The sequence below is a fragment of the Calliopsis andreniformis genome, chromosome 2, assembly GCF_051401765.1.
Source record: "Calliopsis andreniformis isolate RMS-2024a chromosome 2, iyCalAndr_principal, whole genome shotgun sequence".
Lineage (NCBI taxonomy): Eukaryota > Metazoa > Arthropoda > Insecta > Hymenoptera > Andrenidae > Calliopsis > Calliopsis andreniformis.
In genome coordinates this window covers 15517569-15536864 of record NC_135063.1, presented here as the reverse complement: position 1 = coordinate 15536864, position 19296 = coordinate 15517569, and the positions used below count along the sequence as shown (strand labels likewise).

The 19296-nt window shown below is 44.6% G+C and overlaps 1 protein-coding gene across 1 annotated transcript; it reads right to left on the bottom strand.

The window, feature by feature from the left end:
- Window positions 1–5220: 5220 nt before the first annotated feature.
- Window positions 5221–7240, bottom strand: Croc (forkhead box protein crocodile). Its single transcript, XM_076392130.1, has 2 exons — window positions 5892–7240; window positions 5221–5347 (listed from the first exon to the last, which is right to left on the bottom strand). The coding sequence occupies exons 1-2, from the start codon at window positions 7238–7240 to the stop codon at window positions 5221–5223; spliced, it is 1476 nt and encodes a 491-aa protein (XP_076248245.1).
- Between the last annotated feature and the right edge of the window lie 12056 nt (window positions 7241–19296).

Here is a 19296-nt window from a genome sequence, read left to right as displayed (position 1 = left end):
CCCCAATTCCAATCCATTACACTTTACAGCCATCTAATAAGGAAGTGTACACCTCGTAAATTCTCTAAAAGAAACAGATGAACCTTCCTTCCACCAGCACACTACTAAATCTCCCATTCCACCTAAGTCACCACCCAAAAGGTCAACGACCTTCCCCTAAAAAAAAGGATATACTTGTTATTTTCGCTTCGACGTTCAACCCTGTTTGTTACGATTCTCCTGCAAACCTGAACACTCTGAAGCTTTCACCCAGCCTCGACTTCTGTCTCGATCCAGAAAAGAAGGAAAGGAACGAGTTTACAGTGGCTTAAGTCGGGCAAGAAGAAGGCTGGACTCGCAGCCGTCTCTCTCTGTCCATTTCGTAGAGCGCGCTGTTTGTTTAACTAACCCGTCCAACTTTTTTCTCTTTCGTTCACTTGTTTGAAATTGATGATTGCGCGAACCGCTAATACGGCCGCGGCGGTTACGCGCGCGCGGGCACACAAGGGGGATAAAAAGAGGAAAAAGAGAATGAAAAGAGGCGAGAAGCGGAGGAGAGGGAGCTAAGACACGCTGTTTGTTCCTCCCGCTGAAATGATCGTCATTTAGCCGTGGTTTTTCCGTCGACGGTGTTTACGCCACACGTGGGAACCGCGCCGCGACGCTGTCAAACTTTCCAGCCTGTTTTTACGCCGAGCATCCTTCTTTAGAAACTTTTGAAGTTTTTTCGTTGCGCCACCAGCTGGGTCCTCTGATACGATCACGCAAAGTGTCCAGTTTTTATCGGTTGCGTCACTGGCTGCGTGTGGATTGAGATTATGTAACTTTTGTGTAATTAGGTTTGGGTGTTGATGTTGGGGAGAATGGAGAAGCTCAGGGTGCTGAATTAGGGGATGGTTGTTTGATTTGGCGGTTTTTTGGTTTTATATTTTATCTTTCTGGCTTGAGGTAGAAGTGTTAATCTCGATTCTCGATGATTAAGAAACCAGAAAATTCTGAATTTCGTATACCTAGACAGTAGCGTCCTAGACCTCATCATATTACCTATAATCTGTTGTACTGTCGACTCCACAATCCTGTCACTCAGATTATCCCCCTTCCCCATAATCCACGATCAGATAATCTACCACACCACCACACTCCACAGTCCTTTCCTCCCCAAAGACAAAAGTTCCACCGAAGATCGCAAGGGACTCAGGGGAATCGAATTTCACAGGAAGCTTGGGTTTTTCCAGCCAAATCCAGAACGCTCGGCCATCGATGCACAGTGGTCATGTTCGGGTGTAAGTTTCGTGGGGTGGAGGACGCGCATCCTCCACGGCGTATTTGCACGCCACGGGGCGGATAATTTTGAGTGTTTGCCGTGGAGATACAGAGTCGAGGGCCCGGTGACTTTTGCGCCCCTCGATATTCCGTTGCCTCTAAAATTGCCCCGGTGCCCAGCAGCTTGGAACTCGTGTGTTTGCTCGGTTTAGAGGCTAATGCCGCGGCACCATCCCAACCGTTTACATTCCGCGCAAATACCACTTCTGACGCCCGTCACTTTCGCCCGTCGATCGCTAATTTAATCCTGCCTTTGATAGAGTGTCTGTCAATTAATAATCGCGCGGCTGTTTTCCTGTTAATTCAGCGAAACGTGTGCCAGCCAGTATTTAGCAATTTTTAATTCAGGTTTCACTGTGGGAAAATTGGAGTTTGGGAGACCTAGAGGTTGATAGAATTATTACTATGATTTACTCAGATTATGCATGGAAAACAAAGTACAAATAGGTTCTGCGACTCATTTTCTTTAATAAATATCAATTTTAGTTTCACTATAATTCAGTGACTCTCGAATGCGAATAAAGTCTTTCTTTCCACTGATAAGGAAACCTTCCTCTTCCAGAAACTTTGATTTGGTTTGACTATGAAATTGCAAAGCTTTCAGGATGCTCATAAGCCTGAGTATCGGTCAGTTCAGTAACTAAGGCTCACGAGCACAGAAGTGAATTCCGAAACGGGGCACACGTTTACCTTCCGAGAGATCCTCGACCCCGGGTTTTCCATAAACTGAAGACCCTAAGGCGAAAGGAACCGAATAGACAGACGCGTGCTCGAAGGGATTCTGCTAACTGGCCGATAGGTATACACTCTATCTTTCGGCGAACTAACGGATTGACGGTGGCACAGAACCCAAAGCCGAGGCTTTATCCGGAGCACGTGTTTCGGCAGATGCAGCTAAATCCCGCCTCGAGCGAAAACCACCGACAGACCGACCACGAACTTTGCTACTGTGTCCTAGGGATAGTAGCTTTTTTATAACAATGGGAAGCTACAGAATGGAGGACAAAAAGAAATTAAAATTGCCATTCGTATAGATAGATACATATATCACTAGATATAGGTAAATTAAACCTCTATATTGGGAATTTTATTTTAAGATTATTACTATTATTTTATATGAAGATAGAGCCATTCACTGTTCCCAAAAAAGTTAGCCACTTTTTATTCAATTCTAATTAGTTTGCCTGCAAAAATATTAAGAATAAAATTTCCAAGTCTTGCATTAAGAATCTCAGCCCTGAACTCAACCAACTCCTAAATCCCGCATCATTCGGTACCGACAATGAGATTCCTCGAGCGTTACGCGTCCGATGTCATTCGATCGTGCAAATATCCAACCGAACAGACGAGATATTCTTACCTTTCCATTACCGCCCACGTCCGCGGCGGCGTAGGAGAAATAATGTTTCGCAGATTCGCACTAGAAATAATCAGGAGAATCGATCTGCGTATTCAGGAGCAGCAACAAAGTGGCTGGAATGCGCGCGCGCGAATTCTGTTTGAAGATTTCGCGAAAGTTTAAACACTGACCGCCTTCCGGTCCAGTTATTATTGTTATCAGCCAACGCGAGGGGTTCGAAACTTTTACGTTCTGTTTTCGAAATTTTTCGATCCATTAATTCGACTCGATTGTTTGCCCGTCGACAGCCGAGCAATTTTTCGTTCGCCGAGGCTCGATGGTGGGGAATTGATTCGCTCGAGCGGCGGGGTAATTAAAAAATCGCTTTACTGCGCCCGTTGTTTATACTGCGTTCGTATTTTCGCGCGTATTTTTGCGCGGGCTACGAGTGCGTCCGTTAACAGCGAAGAATGTAACGAAATATTTTTTCTGCACACTAGGTCCCTCGCGTAGAAGCAATAAACAGCCACGCGTTTATGGGGACGATACTTTTGTGAGGGCGTTGAAAGAGTTAGGCCAAGGTGGATGGTCAATCAGTGGCGGATGGTAAGGCACATGAGGCCCCAGTTTCGAGAGGGATCTTGAAGACAGTTAAACCTGGCAAAAAATATATTTCTTGCTGACTGTAATTGAAAATCTGGACTACGGAAAGATCGCTAATGTTTTTCTTTGTGTTTTAAGACGTATCAGTTTTTTGGTTATTAGCGATTGAACTAGTTTAGACTATTTTGGACACTTTTTATATTGGTGTTAAGAGGTGGGCCAAGGTGGAGATTCGCTGATGGTTGGTATCTCGGAAAGAACAACACATAGTGATTCCGTTTGTGATTCATTACGTTTATTTCGCAAGTTTTTTATCCGGTATTCGCACGATTTAGCCTACGTTGATAGTTTTGCGGTAGTAGTATTAATATTCGTGATACCAATACGGTTTTTTGTATACATATATATATCTGTGTCTATTTATACATATATAGCGTCGTCTATACAATCTATAACTATTTATATATTTATATATATATATATATACTCTTTGCAATAATATACACGCAGAGATCTATCTACGATACGGTTCCGTATTTTATTTTTACTTCGTTTATTCACATGATCCGTTATCAATAAATATATATAATTATCTCAGCTCTAGTCGAACGATCAATCTCTTGCAACACACGCGTTGCAGGGAATGACGTTACGAAATAAATGCACATGAACGGGATACGCAACCTCGCAATCATTCGAATGAGTTTTTTACAACGAGTTTTAGACAATCTTCACTATGATTCGCTAAATTAACTAGGAAGAAACTTTCATCTCGAATTCCGACGCAAGAACGGTTTCTAAAACAGTGGACCATTACACTGTAACAATAGAACTCTGTGGCCAGATTGCAATGGGTAGCGACCAATGTTGAGATTCAATTTAAAAACCTCATTAAACGAAGAGAAAGAAAAATATCGGTGGAAAAAAGGGCTCTAGAAAGTTTCGAGTTGGAAACAGTTTCTGCTGAGACGTTCAGCTATTGGAGTATGCCTTCACTTTCGAAGAAAAAAATGCCACCAATCTCGGCCCAGCGACGGCCAGTTCGAGATTGTTTGTCAATCCACGGGTCTTTCGCTATCGAGCTTTTTCGTATTTAAATTGAGGACACGTGTTCGTTGCTCGCGATAACGATCTCGCAAGTGTCCGAGTCCTCGTTTGGCGTACGTGACAGGGAGGACTCTATTTTTTCTAATATCCCCTATTCGCTATTTCGACCTCTTTTTTAACTTTGATCCGATATCGAAGCTCGAAAACAAACAACGCGAAACTAATTTCACTCGAAACACCACCACTACTAGCGTTCTTGTCGCTGATCGAAGTACAAATTACTAAAAGGTCAGTCGAGTTACTTCAGATACGGATGAAGATTCTTTTCGTTAAAGTCACTAGTAATTTCTCCTATTCGTTAACATTCATTGCTGTGCCTACGACGATTCTAAGTACACTCACGACTCTCGATTACGTGGACAATCTACAGTTAAGGTAGAAATACATTAATATCAGGTCACTGTGAGATCATGTGTTACCACAGCTGCTATCTGGTGTCATATCGTGACATCCGTAGAATGTGAGTTGATTTTTCTCTTCTTTTAAATCTGTTCAAATCACTAATCTCTATATAAGGCACAACTTTGTGTAATCGGGGGTTACTGGCTATGCCCTATCCATATTTATATAGAGATCAGTGATTTGAAACAAATTTGCTATAATGTGCAACGTGATAGCACATGATTTCAGTAATGTGTTTCTACCTTTATTCGATCGCGTGGAACAGCGTGAACAGGGTGATCGACCATCGATTATATTCGCGCGTTATTTTGTTGTGATGATACTTTTTGACTTATCTAGGTCCACTCTTTGGCAAGCTCCTCCGTGGAGGGTATCCATTCTTGCTTCACGTAGACCAGACTCGGGTCGTAGTGATCGTTGTGTTGCTCTTCAAGGCCCCGTTGATGAGGCCTTGAATTTCGGTATTCTCAGTATTTGTGCAGCGTGATTGGTAGATTGCCATTGGTGTTGACCGTGTTGCAGTCTTGATAGTATCTATGGTACAGGGGCGGAGACGGTGCTGCGCTCGTCGAGAGGGGTGTTGGGGGGCTAGATCTGGAAATAAGAGGAAAATTTGGTGATTAATTTTTGTTTGATTGGTGTAGTGTTCCACTGATAAGAAGAGACTTGGTAGCAATCCAGATCTATTGGTTCCAGGGTTCTTCTTGTCAGTAGAATACACTAGATAAGGCGAGGCTTCCCAAAATCTCTTACATTGACCAGTCTAAGTAAGATCAATTTTTTTACTATTCTTATAACGTCGTAGGTGAACTTGTTTAAATAGGATTCTCATTGAAAACGTGTCGAAACTAGATAACTCACGTTTAGAATATAAAGAAATCGAAAATATCTGTACCTGGACACGGAAAACTAGTGGACTTAATACAGATCAGTGTTACATCACTTTGAATAGATTCTATTCAATTTCCCAAAACTAGATCTCAAGAAAAATTGAGTTACAGTACCATTCTTAGCTGTGGATGGTTTCCATTTGCCCCTACAATATTGCCTCAACTTAACATATTCAAGCTACTATTTCGTCACTTAACGCACAATGATATAAAATGGAATTGAGTTCTCCATGAGAGATTCTCCCTACCTGTAAAGCTGACAACTCGGCGACTGCGTATCCTGGTAAATGGCGGCGGTATCCGGACTAGCGGATTCCTGGTACCACTGCGAGTGTCCCACTGTGTTATTATGGTTCCTTGTGTTGTACTCCGCGTGGTCCATAATGTAGCCAGCGGTGGGCGTGCAGTAAGGCGCGTACATAGTTCCAGGCGGCGAGCCATTGCTCCTGGGAACAGTGCTACCGTGTCCATATCCGGTGGTGGCCATCATCGCGGCGACGGCGGCGGTCGTCGTCGTGGTAGTGGTACACACAGATGGCAAATGGTCCCTGGACACCACTCCCGGGCCCATCGACTCTCTGCTGGTCATGATCGAGTGCGAGTGAGGATGAGGATGCTGAAGACTGTGAGGATGATGATGCTGGCTCTCCCTGGTCATCAGCCCAGCACTATTCTCTCGAGAGGTCATCAGAGCGTCAACACTAAAACTAGTCGGATCCAATCCCATGGACACATCCTGAATAGCGTCCTGATGAACCTGATGCGTCTGATGCACCTGGTGACCCAGGGCAGTCTGTATGACGCTCTGGCCAGCCACGACGCCCGTCGTCGTCGTGGCCGCTGACGTCTTAGCATCCTGAATAGGACTGTGCAGGCCATACTTCGCTTGCACTGCCATGCAGTGGCTCCCTGAATCGTTCACTGGCTCCCTTTTCGGTTTACACAGCGAGGTCTCCAGCGCTGACAACTTCTTCGCCGCGGAGTCCGACGGCGGCGGGATCACGATGCTGGACTTAGCCTCGTCCTGGCTGCGCTTCTCTGGGACCAAACCCTGTCTCTTCAAAGCCTCCTCTTTTTCCTTCAAAGCGTCCTTCTTCTTGAAGCGCCTGCGACGCCTCAGATAAGAACCATTGTCGAACATGTTGTAACTGTCTGGATCCAGGGACCAGTAGCTGCCCTTTCCTGGCTTCTTGTCGTCTCGAGGAACCTTCACGAAGCACTCGTTCAAGCTTAAATTGTGTCTGATAGAGTTCTGCCAGCCCTGCTTGTTCTCGCGGTAATAGGGGAATCTTTCCATGATGAATTGGTAGATTCCGTTTAGGGTGATCTTTTTGTCAGGAGCGTTTTGGATTGCCATCGCGATTAGGGCTATGTAGGAGTAAGGAGGCTTCACCATGTCCTTGCCTGGGTGGTGGATGTGTTGTTGAGTTATACCAGAAACTGGGTAGCCTGCCGCCGTCGCGTAGCCTCCGTATCGATACTGTTCGTAGTAACCTGGTGCGGCACCCACTCCTGGGTACGAGGGAGTCCCCATGCCCACGGGGACGGCTGTCGCGTGGCGATAGTAGGCATTCTGTTCGCCAAATAGGGTGTGCATGTTTGGAAAATTGAGAGGAAATGTGGATAGAGCAGAGAGACCTTGTTCTAGGAAGATTCAGTGAACTCGAATCTCTGCTAGTCTTCCTACAATCTGAGGATCACTGTTCGAGGGTGAGAGATAGTTCAGTATCCCAAAGATACAGCGATGCACATGTTCAGTATCCCAGACACTCACCTCCCCCCAGTCAATTTCAATATAACCAGACTTTTCACTCACTGATACAGATCAGTCACTTGCCGCGAATCATCGCACAGTCCGACATAGGGAATTTCACTAGAGGTCTCGATGCTTATCGCGCACTTAACTTTCAAGCAAAGGCCATCGATCGATCGATGCGACTGGTCAATCAATCTCAGCCCTCGGTCGATGGTTTATACTCCTGTTTTGTTGACGCTCCGAAATATCCGCGGTCTACTCCGCGACGAGGAAAAGACAGGATTCGGTGGTAGATGCTAACCCGTAAAACCCGCGTGCACGCGTATTATGATACACAACAGGCCGGAGTTTACTCAACCCCGAGTAAAAACACACTGGGGCCTCGGCCTCGCGAGCGAGCCAAGTGTTCGGTGCCGAGCACGGCTGCGCGAGGCCAGCGGCGTGGCGGTTGCCTTCGGAAAAATCCCCCAGGAAGCGCAGCCACGGACGAGCTTCCGTGGCGGCCAATCGGGAGAGGCGAAAGGCGATCATGTGACTCCACCTACGAGGCCTCGGCCAATGGGCTTAGGGACGAGGCTGAGCAAGACGTGGCCGCCTCGTTGGCCTCTGTTACCAACGATCTGTTGAGGATCCTAACCTAGTCACGCCCTCGCGGCTCGCGCAGGGCCGACGCAACAAAAGCGAGACGACGGAGCGTGTCGCCCCGCGCGTGGTGTGAGTGCTCGCGAAATTTTTACGCGCGCTGCCGTCGGATACTTTTCCCTAGAAGGTGCGGAGAATTGAGGAATTCGAGGGAATTCGGAGCCCTGGGGTGCGGTTTCATTTTGGGGCTAGGGAGTTCGCATGGTGCTTCCGGTTCGATGGCCGCGAGGAACCTGAGGGAAGTGATCGCTTGTCAATCACGTGGTGCTCTTGGAGTGGATGGACTTGTGTCGAGGGGCTTTTGGGGAGAGCTGTGGAGGGTTTTCGGTACTGGAAGATGCCGATTTTTGCTGAAGTGGTAATTAGAATTTGTATATTTTGGTATGGAATTTTATGTAGTTGCAATTGGTGGAATCGAGTTCTATGGTAGTTTACTTAATTTAACCCATTAGAAAATTCATGGTGAGGTGATGGATCCTGCGTCCAGAAATTCATATTTTGAATTTAATTCGTGTGTCATTAGCCTCCAATAGTAAGAAACAATTGAAACTGATAGGTTTGCGAAAATTAGATTTCGTGGAATATTCTTCCGAAGGGAGTCCCAGAAAAGATAAGGGGACACATTATCCGAGAAACACAGATAGGTGTGTGTAATCCGTGAAAGAAGAAAGCGGCGAAACCCCGACGGAGGAAGGTTCGAGTGGTAGAGTTATATAGATAAGGGAGAGACATCACGTTCTTATAGACGAGGGATTCAATTTGGCGTCTGTTTTTCCAAGGGTTCGACTCCTGGCTTGCGAAAACACTCGACAGGACACCTCAACTTCCATCTTGCCATTTCGACGCTCCTCGCCGTGAATCACCCCCAAACTTTTCTATCCAGGTTCTCAAAATATCTTCGATCCCCGAGATGTTCCACTTTTTCGTTTCATTAAGGGTCTGCGTAACGAGGTCTCATTTTATTTTGATTGAATGGAAGAATCGTCCTTTTTTATAGGACTCTCTTCCGTAGGATTACAGGACTCTAGGGCTTTAGATTCTAGGACTCTAGGATCCTAGGACACTAGAATACTAGGACTCTAGGACTCTCTGACTTCAGAACTGAAGCACCTTTCATATTCTTCATAGAAGTCTTGACACTTTTTCATTTGAATAGTAGCATTTTAATATTCAATTCTAAGGACTTCTGTTGAGCTTCGTCTATGTCTCGCTAGTGAAGGTTCCAAAGGGAAAGAAAAATCGATTCACAGGACGCAGTGGTGTCTAATTTTCATTTAAATGAAACGACGTTGCTGCAGGTGTTTCGATTCCGCTCCCTTCCGCCTCTTGCCTGCCCTGCGGCGCTACACGAAACGCTTTCGAACTTTCGGCCAAAGTTTAATTGTCTTTTGCTTGCGTTCTATCTGAATTCGTCGTTCGCTGCGACCACCAGGGTTTCCCTGCCGGCTAATCCATTTGATAAGATCAGTTGCTATTTATCCCTTTTGTAAATTCGAGGAAAAATATTTTCTAATCCATTCCCACTTTATTCTCATTAAATAATTGAGGGTTACGAAAGTTTATATTAAAAGGACTAATATTTATAATCCTCTAGGAACGGTAGAGGTGAAATTTTTTCAATTTTTGTTTTTGTACTATCAATCAGAATATTCTTACATAACGTTTTTCCATGTCCTCGCTTAACTTCTCACGTTTAACTCGACATGCTCTCTGATTTCACGATGCAAAAGTCAAGCCACTTATAAAGTGACTCACAGTCAAGTATTGTTTAAAAACTAGCATCTGATAACTTCGGTTTTTCTCTGCTCGCACGGAACTGCATAATAATTTCCCTGCAATCAGGGCTAGATCACGTAATCATCGACTTAATTGCATATTCATTTATTCACCAGCTTGGAGCATCGTAACAGGTCGATCTCATTAAAGATAGGTCTTTACCAATTCGAACGAACGTTGGCAGCGATAATCGGGATAGTAACGTCACTGTTTCATCACGGAAACAATAATCATTTTTTTCTCTCCTTCACGTTTAAACCGTCGACAAGCATCTTTCGCGAGGCGTTCAAGAAATTTCGAGGCTTTCCCAAATAAACCGTTGCCTTGACCTATCCCATGTAGACCGATGCGAACACTCTTTTTTGCCCGAGTAGAAACAATAAACCGGCGATTTCGTGGCGGACGAGTTACGTCAATGCTCCACATTAAAAAGAAAGTACATTTTCCTTGGATGATGCACACGCTCCGCGAATCATGGGGAAAATATTCTTACGTCAGTGCTTGGCTTCTGTAAACAATTGTTACGATAAATGGCTGGTAGAAATTCCCTAGAAATTGGAGACTCAGGGATTTTCCTTATACGAATTCTCTAGAAATCGATAACTTTGGGGCGTTCCTAATAGAAATGCCCTTAAAAATTCTCCTTAAACCTAGTATCGGTTTTCCCTAATTTTCTTGATCATATCCTTACCAACAATTATCCTATTTAGTCTTAAAAAGAATTATTCTCTCAAGAGGAGTTAATTAGTCCGCCTAATTACCTCAATCAAGCTCCAAATTAGTCACATTTTGAACGAAGTGTCGAAAGAATTAGATACACTTTTCTCTTTCTTCGACCACGGAGGTCCCCAGACTTAGGGAGACGGAACGTCGAACAATTTCCACCAGGTTTTTCTCTCCGCCGAGGTTTTTGCGGTGGAAACGTCGAGCTACTCGGTCCACGTATTGGCTTACACGAGTTCGCCGGTCCCGAGAATTAAATTTCATCGTTATGTAAACACTGAGAGGCCGGGGAACCAGACGAGAAGCATACGGAATCCCGAAGAGACTTCCACCGGGTTAATCCGATCGGGTGATACGATGGCCCTCGACGTGGAACCGTTTCTTTCACGCACGCCTCCTTCGCGCGATAAAAATATCTCCGCGCTCTCGATTATCCCCTTCCTCTGCTTCCGATCGGTCCACCATTTCGCGGGATATGGGACGTGTCGCGTCAATTACCGCTATTTCTAGGGAATCGGGTCGATCATATTCGCGATACGCCTTCGTTGCTTGAGAAACGTGGATCCACTTTCTGGGATCCCTTTTTTTGGTCTTTGATTCATTAATCTAAAGCTTTTTCAATCGACCCTTTTTGTTAAGCCATTTATCAATATTACAAATTTATTTGATCCATTTTTTCTGCTTATGAACATCTTACATGATCCCAATTCTGAGGTATAATAGACACTATTTCTTCCTTGCAATTTAGTTCCTAAAAACCTGAGACGTCATGAAAGCTGCTATATAAAAGGAAAACTATTGCTAACTGAAGTCAAGAGATAAATAGGTCAATGGAAGTAGTTCACAGAACTGTAGAAAAGTGAGGCTTGGAGGCTCTTGGAGGTTTCAAGGCACCCCTGCACAGTGTTCTGCGCGTTCCTCGTGTTTGTCTTTACAGCATCCAGCAATTCTGCATCGTATCTCCCACGAGCCTGTAATTCGTCCAGGTTTGCTTTGCGCCGTTTCCACCGCGTTTTCATGCAAGAATATGACGCGCGCGGGGGCCGATGCGATCGCGCATAAAGATAACAAACACGTCGATGCAGCCGTCTGCTGTTTCTCAAATCCGCTAAGAGAAAAAGCTAATCTGGTTAGCATTACCACTTTCCGCGGGACGCAGAGTCTGAGCTTTTTTTCGCCCAGTGGCCCACGAGCTGCGTCAACAATTGCCAAGCTGAACTGGCAAAGAACATTGGCAAAGAAGATTAGCAAATAAACTTTGCCGCCACTTATTGTGAGGACATTCATTCACTTGACTTTTACTGGGTGAATGAAGTCAGAGCCATGATTCTTCTCGGTTCTGGGGATTTTTGTTTCTGTTATTCTTCAGTGAAGTTATATTCGAGGATTTAGAATTAGATATTATAGCGACCACTGTGGTTCAGCTAATTTTATTCGTCTGCCTGGACATTAATAGTAGGACTTGCTTCTGATCTTTTTTGCCTCTTGGTAACTCTTCAGCTCTCTTTTTTGAATATTTCACTTGTTTACATATGTCTCGTACCTAATTAATTTCTCGAATCTCGAAAATTTTCCTTCAAACAATCTTTCATTCGTCGTCCACCGAATCGAATGAATCTCGAAGCCAGTGGAATCGCGCGATTTCGTCGTTAAAACGAGAAACCTGCTTCGCGTCGATAGGATTGAGTCTGCTCGGTTACGAGGGTGCGAAGTTGAAAAGGGCCTGGCTGGAATTCAAGCCGAACAATGCGTGCCGGGTGGCAATTTCACGCGACACGTCTCGCCATCAGCATATCAATGGGCCAGCGGGATTATCTGGATGTGCAGTGATATTCCGCGGTTGGTTCCGCCAGATAGGGTTGCGCAGCTTTCCTCGTCGCCGCGTTCCCCGACGTGTATTGGCTTCCCCGACACGATTCACTCTCTGCTGCACCGTATTGCGTGGAGATTTAGTCGGCGATATTATACAACGATTTATACCACACCAGCAGAACTTCACTTCATTATTTCCTCGTTAGCATGTGGGGGGGTAGCTTGATATCTTCATACTCTAGCTGGGTGTTCTTTTGGGGGTGTGGGCCTGGGACAAGTGGTGGTTTGTTGGTTTATGATTGTAGATTTATTAGCGATTTCGGGTTCTTGCATAGGGTTTTTTATTTTATTTTGGAACTCTAGAACTCTAACATTCTAAGACTTTAGAATTAAGAAAATGGCATTCTTGCATAACTCTTTAATTCCACCATACCACGACCAATATAATAAACGAAATCCTACTACTATAGTCAGCTGTAAGCATACCACATCACGGTGCACCGAGTTATTGCCTTATTGCACCTTATTGCACCATATCAAATGATGAAACAATGTTTTTCCAGTAACAAAGTAGCAGCCTTAGGTCGAATATCCCTGCGTCTCGATCATAGATGGAAATCAGAGTGGGGACCATCTTATTTTGATTAGGGTTTAGCAACATTCTAATGCGACCGATTCGCCATGGATGAAAACAAACGGCCGCGAAGTCCAAGTTTGTCCCTTGCTATACCCTCCCAGCCCCGACCGCAGCAAGCGTTTATTTTTCTTGAAAACGTATCGGCCGCATTTCCTTCCTCATTGTCTGCCTTAAGGAAATAAATCTACTGCCAGACTGTCCCGGGCTGGGTCGTTTCCTCTCGCTGTCATCCAACGTTTCTATCTTTCGTGTCCCCGTGTCGAGGCTGCAGCTAGTCGTAAATAATTTACTGTCAAATTTAGGTATCTTATTTAGTTTCCCTCGTTGATGGAAATTAGTTTAAAAAAATCCCTAGCTCTCCTCGCAAGTTAAACCACGTCTTATTTCCTCTTTCAAATCGTACCTTTATCTTCTCGATCAAAGTTCCAACTGTATCGAGTGACCCAAAAAGAACAGACCCAAGGTTAGCTACTCCAAAAATCATGTAGGTCGTCCTAGACGAGTCCACCGAACGATAACCAGAAATTCACGGAAGGCTACTTTTCCCATCTGACGCTGGAGGAAAGTAGACGCCGTCGGGCAGGAACAACCGACGCTAGGCAGCGTGGAAGATAATAGCCATAGAGAGGAGTAAACGGCGAAAGCACCGGTTTCCTCGGCGAGGGGGTAACGCGGGCTAATTCCGACTGTTTGGTTAGCAAGCATTTAAGGTTTGTCTTGGCTGTTGCTTCGTGTCTTTTAGACAGCCGATCTGTGTTCCGACCAAACGAAACGGAAGCTAAACGCTCCTGACGAGGTGACGAGCCGACGACTCGGTCGTTCGACGGTTCCGGTCCTCCCACAGACCTGCCTGATTAACTCGATGAGCTTTGCCGCCATCCGCAAGCTCCCTGCATTTCAGTACATGTCCAATCCTCTGTTTGACAGTGGATATTGGTGGCTAAGCGCTTCTGAGATGTTGCTAAGAGAGATAGGTAAAGATGGTAGATATGTGAGCGTGATGAAAGGTGTATGAAGGATTATTTTAATTTCTAGACGATGGAATAATTTCATTTTGAGGGTTGAGAACACGTGGAAGTAAATAGTATATGTTCTGCTAAAAAATTCAGAATAGTTAGGGGATTTTATGCTTGGGGATATTGTCTGGTATAAAAAACACGGCTATTGGAAATCTTCAAATTTGTGTAACATTTTCTCTATCTTTGCAAGTAACTGTTGTATCCCACTCACGCAAAACTTGAGCCAAAAGGATCAGATTAAGTTATTTCTAGAGAGGCGCGAGACAATTTTGGAATTTTCTTGTTTTGGTAGCCTGTGTGCTTTCAGGGCTCGCTGGTATGTATCTCTCGGCGAAGATGCTGGTGTACCTGGGCGCTAAGTAGGCACATAGGTACCCCGACACATATGTAACCGCGCTGTACGCGAGACAACCGCAACCCTCCTGCGTGCTGCACAAAAGATTTAGAGAAGTTGCGGCTGAACAAACACCGCCAGCGTAAGCGCGCACGTTCCCTCCCTTTGGCTTTTCCTGGGCTGCCGTACGAGCACCCGTAAATGCCTGCCGGCTTCTGTGTGCGTACCGTTCTCTGATAAGGCTTTTCTTAACGGCGGGAACCCTGGAGTACATTAATTCATCCTCTCCGCGGTTATTTCTGCTGCGTTTGATACTCTAACGTTTTATGTTAAGTAGATCTCGTGAAAGTATTTAATTAAATATTCTATACTTGGGATCTTCAATCACAGACTCTCCAAAGTCTTTTGGGACCACAATCCTTGAAACTTCTTCAAGCTCAAACTCAAAGTTAAGTCCCCTAAATTCCTATTTTCAGAATTCTCCCCAGTTTCTCAGATTCAAAATTTTTATTAACTACCTACAGCTTCTTAAAATTATTCATCGTGGAGATTGGAAGACCCGTGGTTTTATAAAAGGAATTCCATGTCCCAAGGCAGGACAGGATCCGCGGAAAACGTTGGAATAATCGCTAGCAGGGATCCAGGAGAAACAGTGGAAGAGCCAGAGATCCAGAGCGACAGCAGGCAGAGATAATGGCGTCGAGCTGAAAATGCGACGCATGGAAACGATGCCTGTTGTTATTTTATCGGGGTGGAACACCGTGTCAGCGGGGGGACCTCTCGTTAAACCGATTTGCACATCGGATGCACTCTCGATTCCTCGAACAGCGGACAATTTCACAGGGCTTTATTTACGCTGCTGCTGAGTCTGCCGCTCTACCCCACTCGTTTACGTATTTTCCTCTTTCCTGGCAAATATGTTGCGTTGATCCGCTTCCTGACTACTTCCAGAAAATTAATCTAGGATATCTGTTCTATTATTGTCAGACATAGAAAAGCTAAATAGTACAGTTTGCTTAGTCTTAATCAAATATCTCAGAATGTAATTTTTGGACCTGTCTGTTCTTCAACTCACCTATTCACTTATTTTATAGTGACACTCTACTCAACTTAGAGTACAGATAACACTATAACACTAAATTTTGGTACCATAGTCGTGATTTACTACTCACAAGCCCTCAGTTTGACCTCCTCTGACTCTAGTAGGTATCCATATTTTGGTCCAATAGATTAATAGTGCTCAGACTCCTACTATCACTTGGAGCCAGTCTCAAGGATACAGCATCAGGCGAATTTCAGGTGGTAATGCTCCTACACTTCGAAATTCTCTAGCTGCCTGATGTTCCCTGAGAGATCCATCAAGCTCCAGCGAAATAACGCAACATATTTCATACACGAAACGTCGAAACGCAGGCGTGTGCGTTCTGTCGTGGACAAGGAGGAGCACGGTTCATTTGCTCTTCTAGCCGAGGCTTCCCTTTCGCGCTGACGCGACGCAGCTTGCATTCGGACGTCACGTCACAGTCCGAAGACCAGTCGTCGACCATTAAATCGTTTTCTTCGTCGCTCGACTGTCTTGGTCTCGCATGGCTGCCGACTTCGAGGGGCCTCGAAGACCTCCAACGCGTTAGGACGTTCTCGAACCTCCTCAGGGTAGAGTCAAGCATCAGCTCCTTCGATTCTTAACGTTAGTTTCTATTGCCAACTTGCAATATTTGGTTTCCCATGACTCTATTACAGGGAGAAATTTCATACAATAGCCTTTGGAATCCTTGTAAGGTAGCACCTCTGTTATTTGGAGACTTCTTGGAGGGATTTATATATTAAGTTTAATCGAAAAGTAGAAATATATTGAAAATCCTCTCGCCCAAGAATTGTCACAAAGGCGACGCAAGAGTTTTCGACTTCGAGTCTTCTTGGTCTACAACTCGAGGTTGCTGCAAGAACGCAAGGAGGATGAGTAACTAACCCCCTGGCTATCGAGACGATTTTAATAAATTTGGCGCTGGCTAAGCTGCAACAACAGCGCGTATGAATTAAGAGGGCCGAAACACCGCTTGGATAAACATCTCGAATTAGGCACCGGAATTCTTTTCCGTCCATCCGCGTGCACGGGAGCTTTACGACTTCGGCATGCCTCGGCTGACGTGGCCTCGCGTGATATGTATATGAGGCGGTTAGCGCCGAGCCGCAAAGTTGCGGTAATGGACGGGATATTTTACAGCCGAGGGATTCCCGTTCGATGTTCCGGGGGATTAGGCTCATCCTTAGCTGCGCCCTGTAATCTCTGAAACGTGTTGCTTGATTAATTGTATCGATGGGGGCTCCTTCTTCCTTTGTTTCGTGTGAACGTCGCAGTAAACCTAAATGGAAAGGCATACACGCTGTAGTTAATTGGTCGTAGTTGAGTAGCTCTATAGATTATAATCGTTTGGCAATGGATTTGGTTAGAAAATAGTTTTCAAGTAGCAATAGTGACGTTTTAGAGTTCTAGGATTCTAGAACCCTAGAACTTTAGGAATCTAAAACTCCAGGACTCCAGAATCACATGTTCGCTAGAAGGAACTTACTTCACCACACAAAATTCTTTTCTCCTCCATATTTTCTTTTTTTCCTCGATCTCTCAGGAAATAGTAACAAGTGGGGGAGAGTTAGCCGCGAAACTGGAAGGCGGACCACCGTAGTGGAGACTCAATTGAATAAGACGTATCCATTTAGGACCGTGACAATCTGTTGAAAATACTGGACGGCCCTAAATCCTCGAATCACCGTCTATCGACCACTATTCCGGTGGTCTGGTCGAAATCTTCGCGTGGAATGCGCGTGATCTTATTCCACTGAAAAGGATCGAAATCCCTGATCCTTGCCATTATGCCAGGAATCCTGTGGGCAGACGTCAGACCATGATTTCTCAATCTTTTTCTCTTACTTTTATAAAAGATGTCTCTCATTTTCTCGAATTTGAGTCACGTCTATTTCTGTTATTTCCTAATTAGATTGCATTTGAAGTTACTTAATCTATTTATAAAGTAAGCCATGTGGCAGAGGCGGTTCAAAGCATTTTAAGGTGAGGTTTCCCGTAAGGAAAATAGCAGAGAAAGATTTTCCAATAGCAGGCACTGACGTAAAGCTCGCACTTGTCGGATGAAGCGTGGAAGAAGGAATCCCTTCGACGGATTTGCTCGATTCGATGCGGTGAACGCGAGGTGAGCTTGATTCCCTTTGTGATCTGTCCTGCCTGGTGACGTTGTTGTGTAAACAGGTCATTGGATTTCGACGGTGATGGATCGGCGAGGATAATTCGTATAACTGTGTAAAGATGTTTCTACACGTGTTGCTTCAATTGATTCTCTTTCGTAATAACAGATTAAGATGGAAAGATTTGTAGTTTCTGCTGGCTATACTATTACTAAAACTTCGAAACTTTAGACCTCTAGAGCTCTAAGACATTAGGATACTAGAACACTAAGATACTAGAACTCTAAGGCTCTAAGGCTCTAGGACTGTGGCACTCTAGGACTCTAGAACTCTGGAACTCCAGCGCTCTGAAATTCTCCAACCCTGGAAATCCACAATCCCTTACAATTTTAAAATTCAAGAACTCTATTTTCAAGTATCTACATACCAGAAAAATACCTTAACAGCTGAAATAGCTTACAAGTAGTATCCCAATTTGGTCTACGAACACATAATGCCAAATTGCACCCCGATCTACGACACCAGATTTTGTCCTGAACCACTGAAAGTGTTCGATTGTTCCCACCGAGTAGACCAGAAAATTCCTTTCGTATCCACACCGACAGGTGCGATCGCCTTCACCTGCGGATATTATTTCTGTCAACCTTCCTCGTGTTTATCCGCATACATATTTGACGAACTCCTCTCGTGCAGGTCCACCGTCTAGGTCGTCGGCTGGAGCGTGTTACCTGAAGAAGCAATCTCTGTCGCATGAAATAACATTTAGGCCGAAATGCCTGGCCCACTGCACTCCTCGTTTGTCCTTTGTGTATACCTGCCCCCTGTGTTACACAAACGTGGTGGCCAAGGAAATTGTCCTAAATCCAAGAACGTTGTCTGACTATTTAGACTTGGTCTGGCCTGGTTAGTCAATTCTACTTTGCACTTAGTATTGAAAGACTTTCATCAAACCCTTCAGTAGATATGGCACAATTGAATAGCAATCGAAATGAGAACCAGTTCCTTATTTCTGTTTCACTGAAACTACTGAATTAGAGAATTACTTTTTCTATCTACGACGTCCCATTTAGCCACACGATTAGCCCATCAGTTGACCCAACAGATCGACCTCAACAATGGAACAAATCACCATCCCAGGCGAGGGTGAGCAGGGTTTCTTCTTTCCCTCCTCTAGAACAACATCACAATTTCTGGGCGACGAGGGGCGGGAGCAAAGGATACGGGAGTGTGAAAAATAATTTCCTGCCGCTGATATGTGGCGGATCGGACGAGGAGAAAAGTCCTGGCAGGCAGAGAGGAGGGGAGGATATCAAAATATTATTCGAGAGTTGCCTAGGGTAGCTCCGCATTCTCGCGCCATATAGAAGCTAAAGTGGATGGTTATTGCCCTCAACCTGACCGCAGGAGCTCGCACAGTCATACTTCTCATGGCAGTACACGAATTTCATATTCACTCTTGGCTAATCCAGGGAAGGGCTCCCAAAAACGTGAACGCAGAATAAGTTCTTTTTTAAATCAATATTAATATCGTGTGTGTTATGGAAGAATTTCTTCGGTGTAGTTCATTTTATTTTATAAAGGAATATAGAATTTTAATTTTAAATTTTATTATTCATAGATATTTATTCCTAGATGTTTCCTAGATTTTTAGATATTTTCTTCTAGGCGAGCAAAAAAACTACAAGCAGAAATTTTCTTAAAAGCATTGGTTTTTAAACAAATTTTAGGTGAAATGTATTCATAATAGAAGTTCCAT

Bases quoted from the DNA above. Each gene is read 5' to 3' on its own strand.
- Croc (XM_076392130.1), bottom strand. From the start codon at position 7,240: ATGCACACCCTATTTGGCGAACAGAATGCCTACTATCGCCACGCGACA. The intron at 5,348-5,891 runs GTAGGGAGAATC...TCTTATTTCCAG, and splicing joins CCGAGTTGTCAGCTTTACAG to ATCTAGCCCCCCAACACCCC.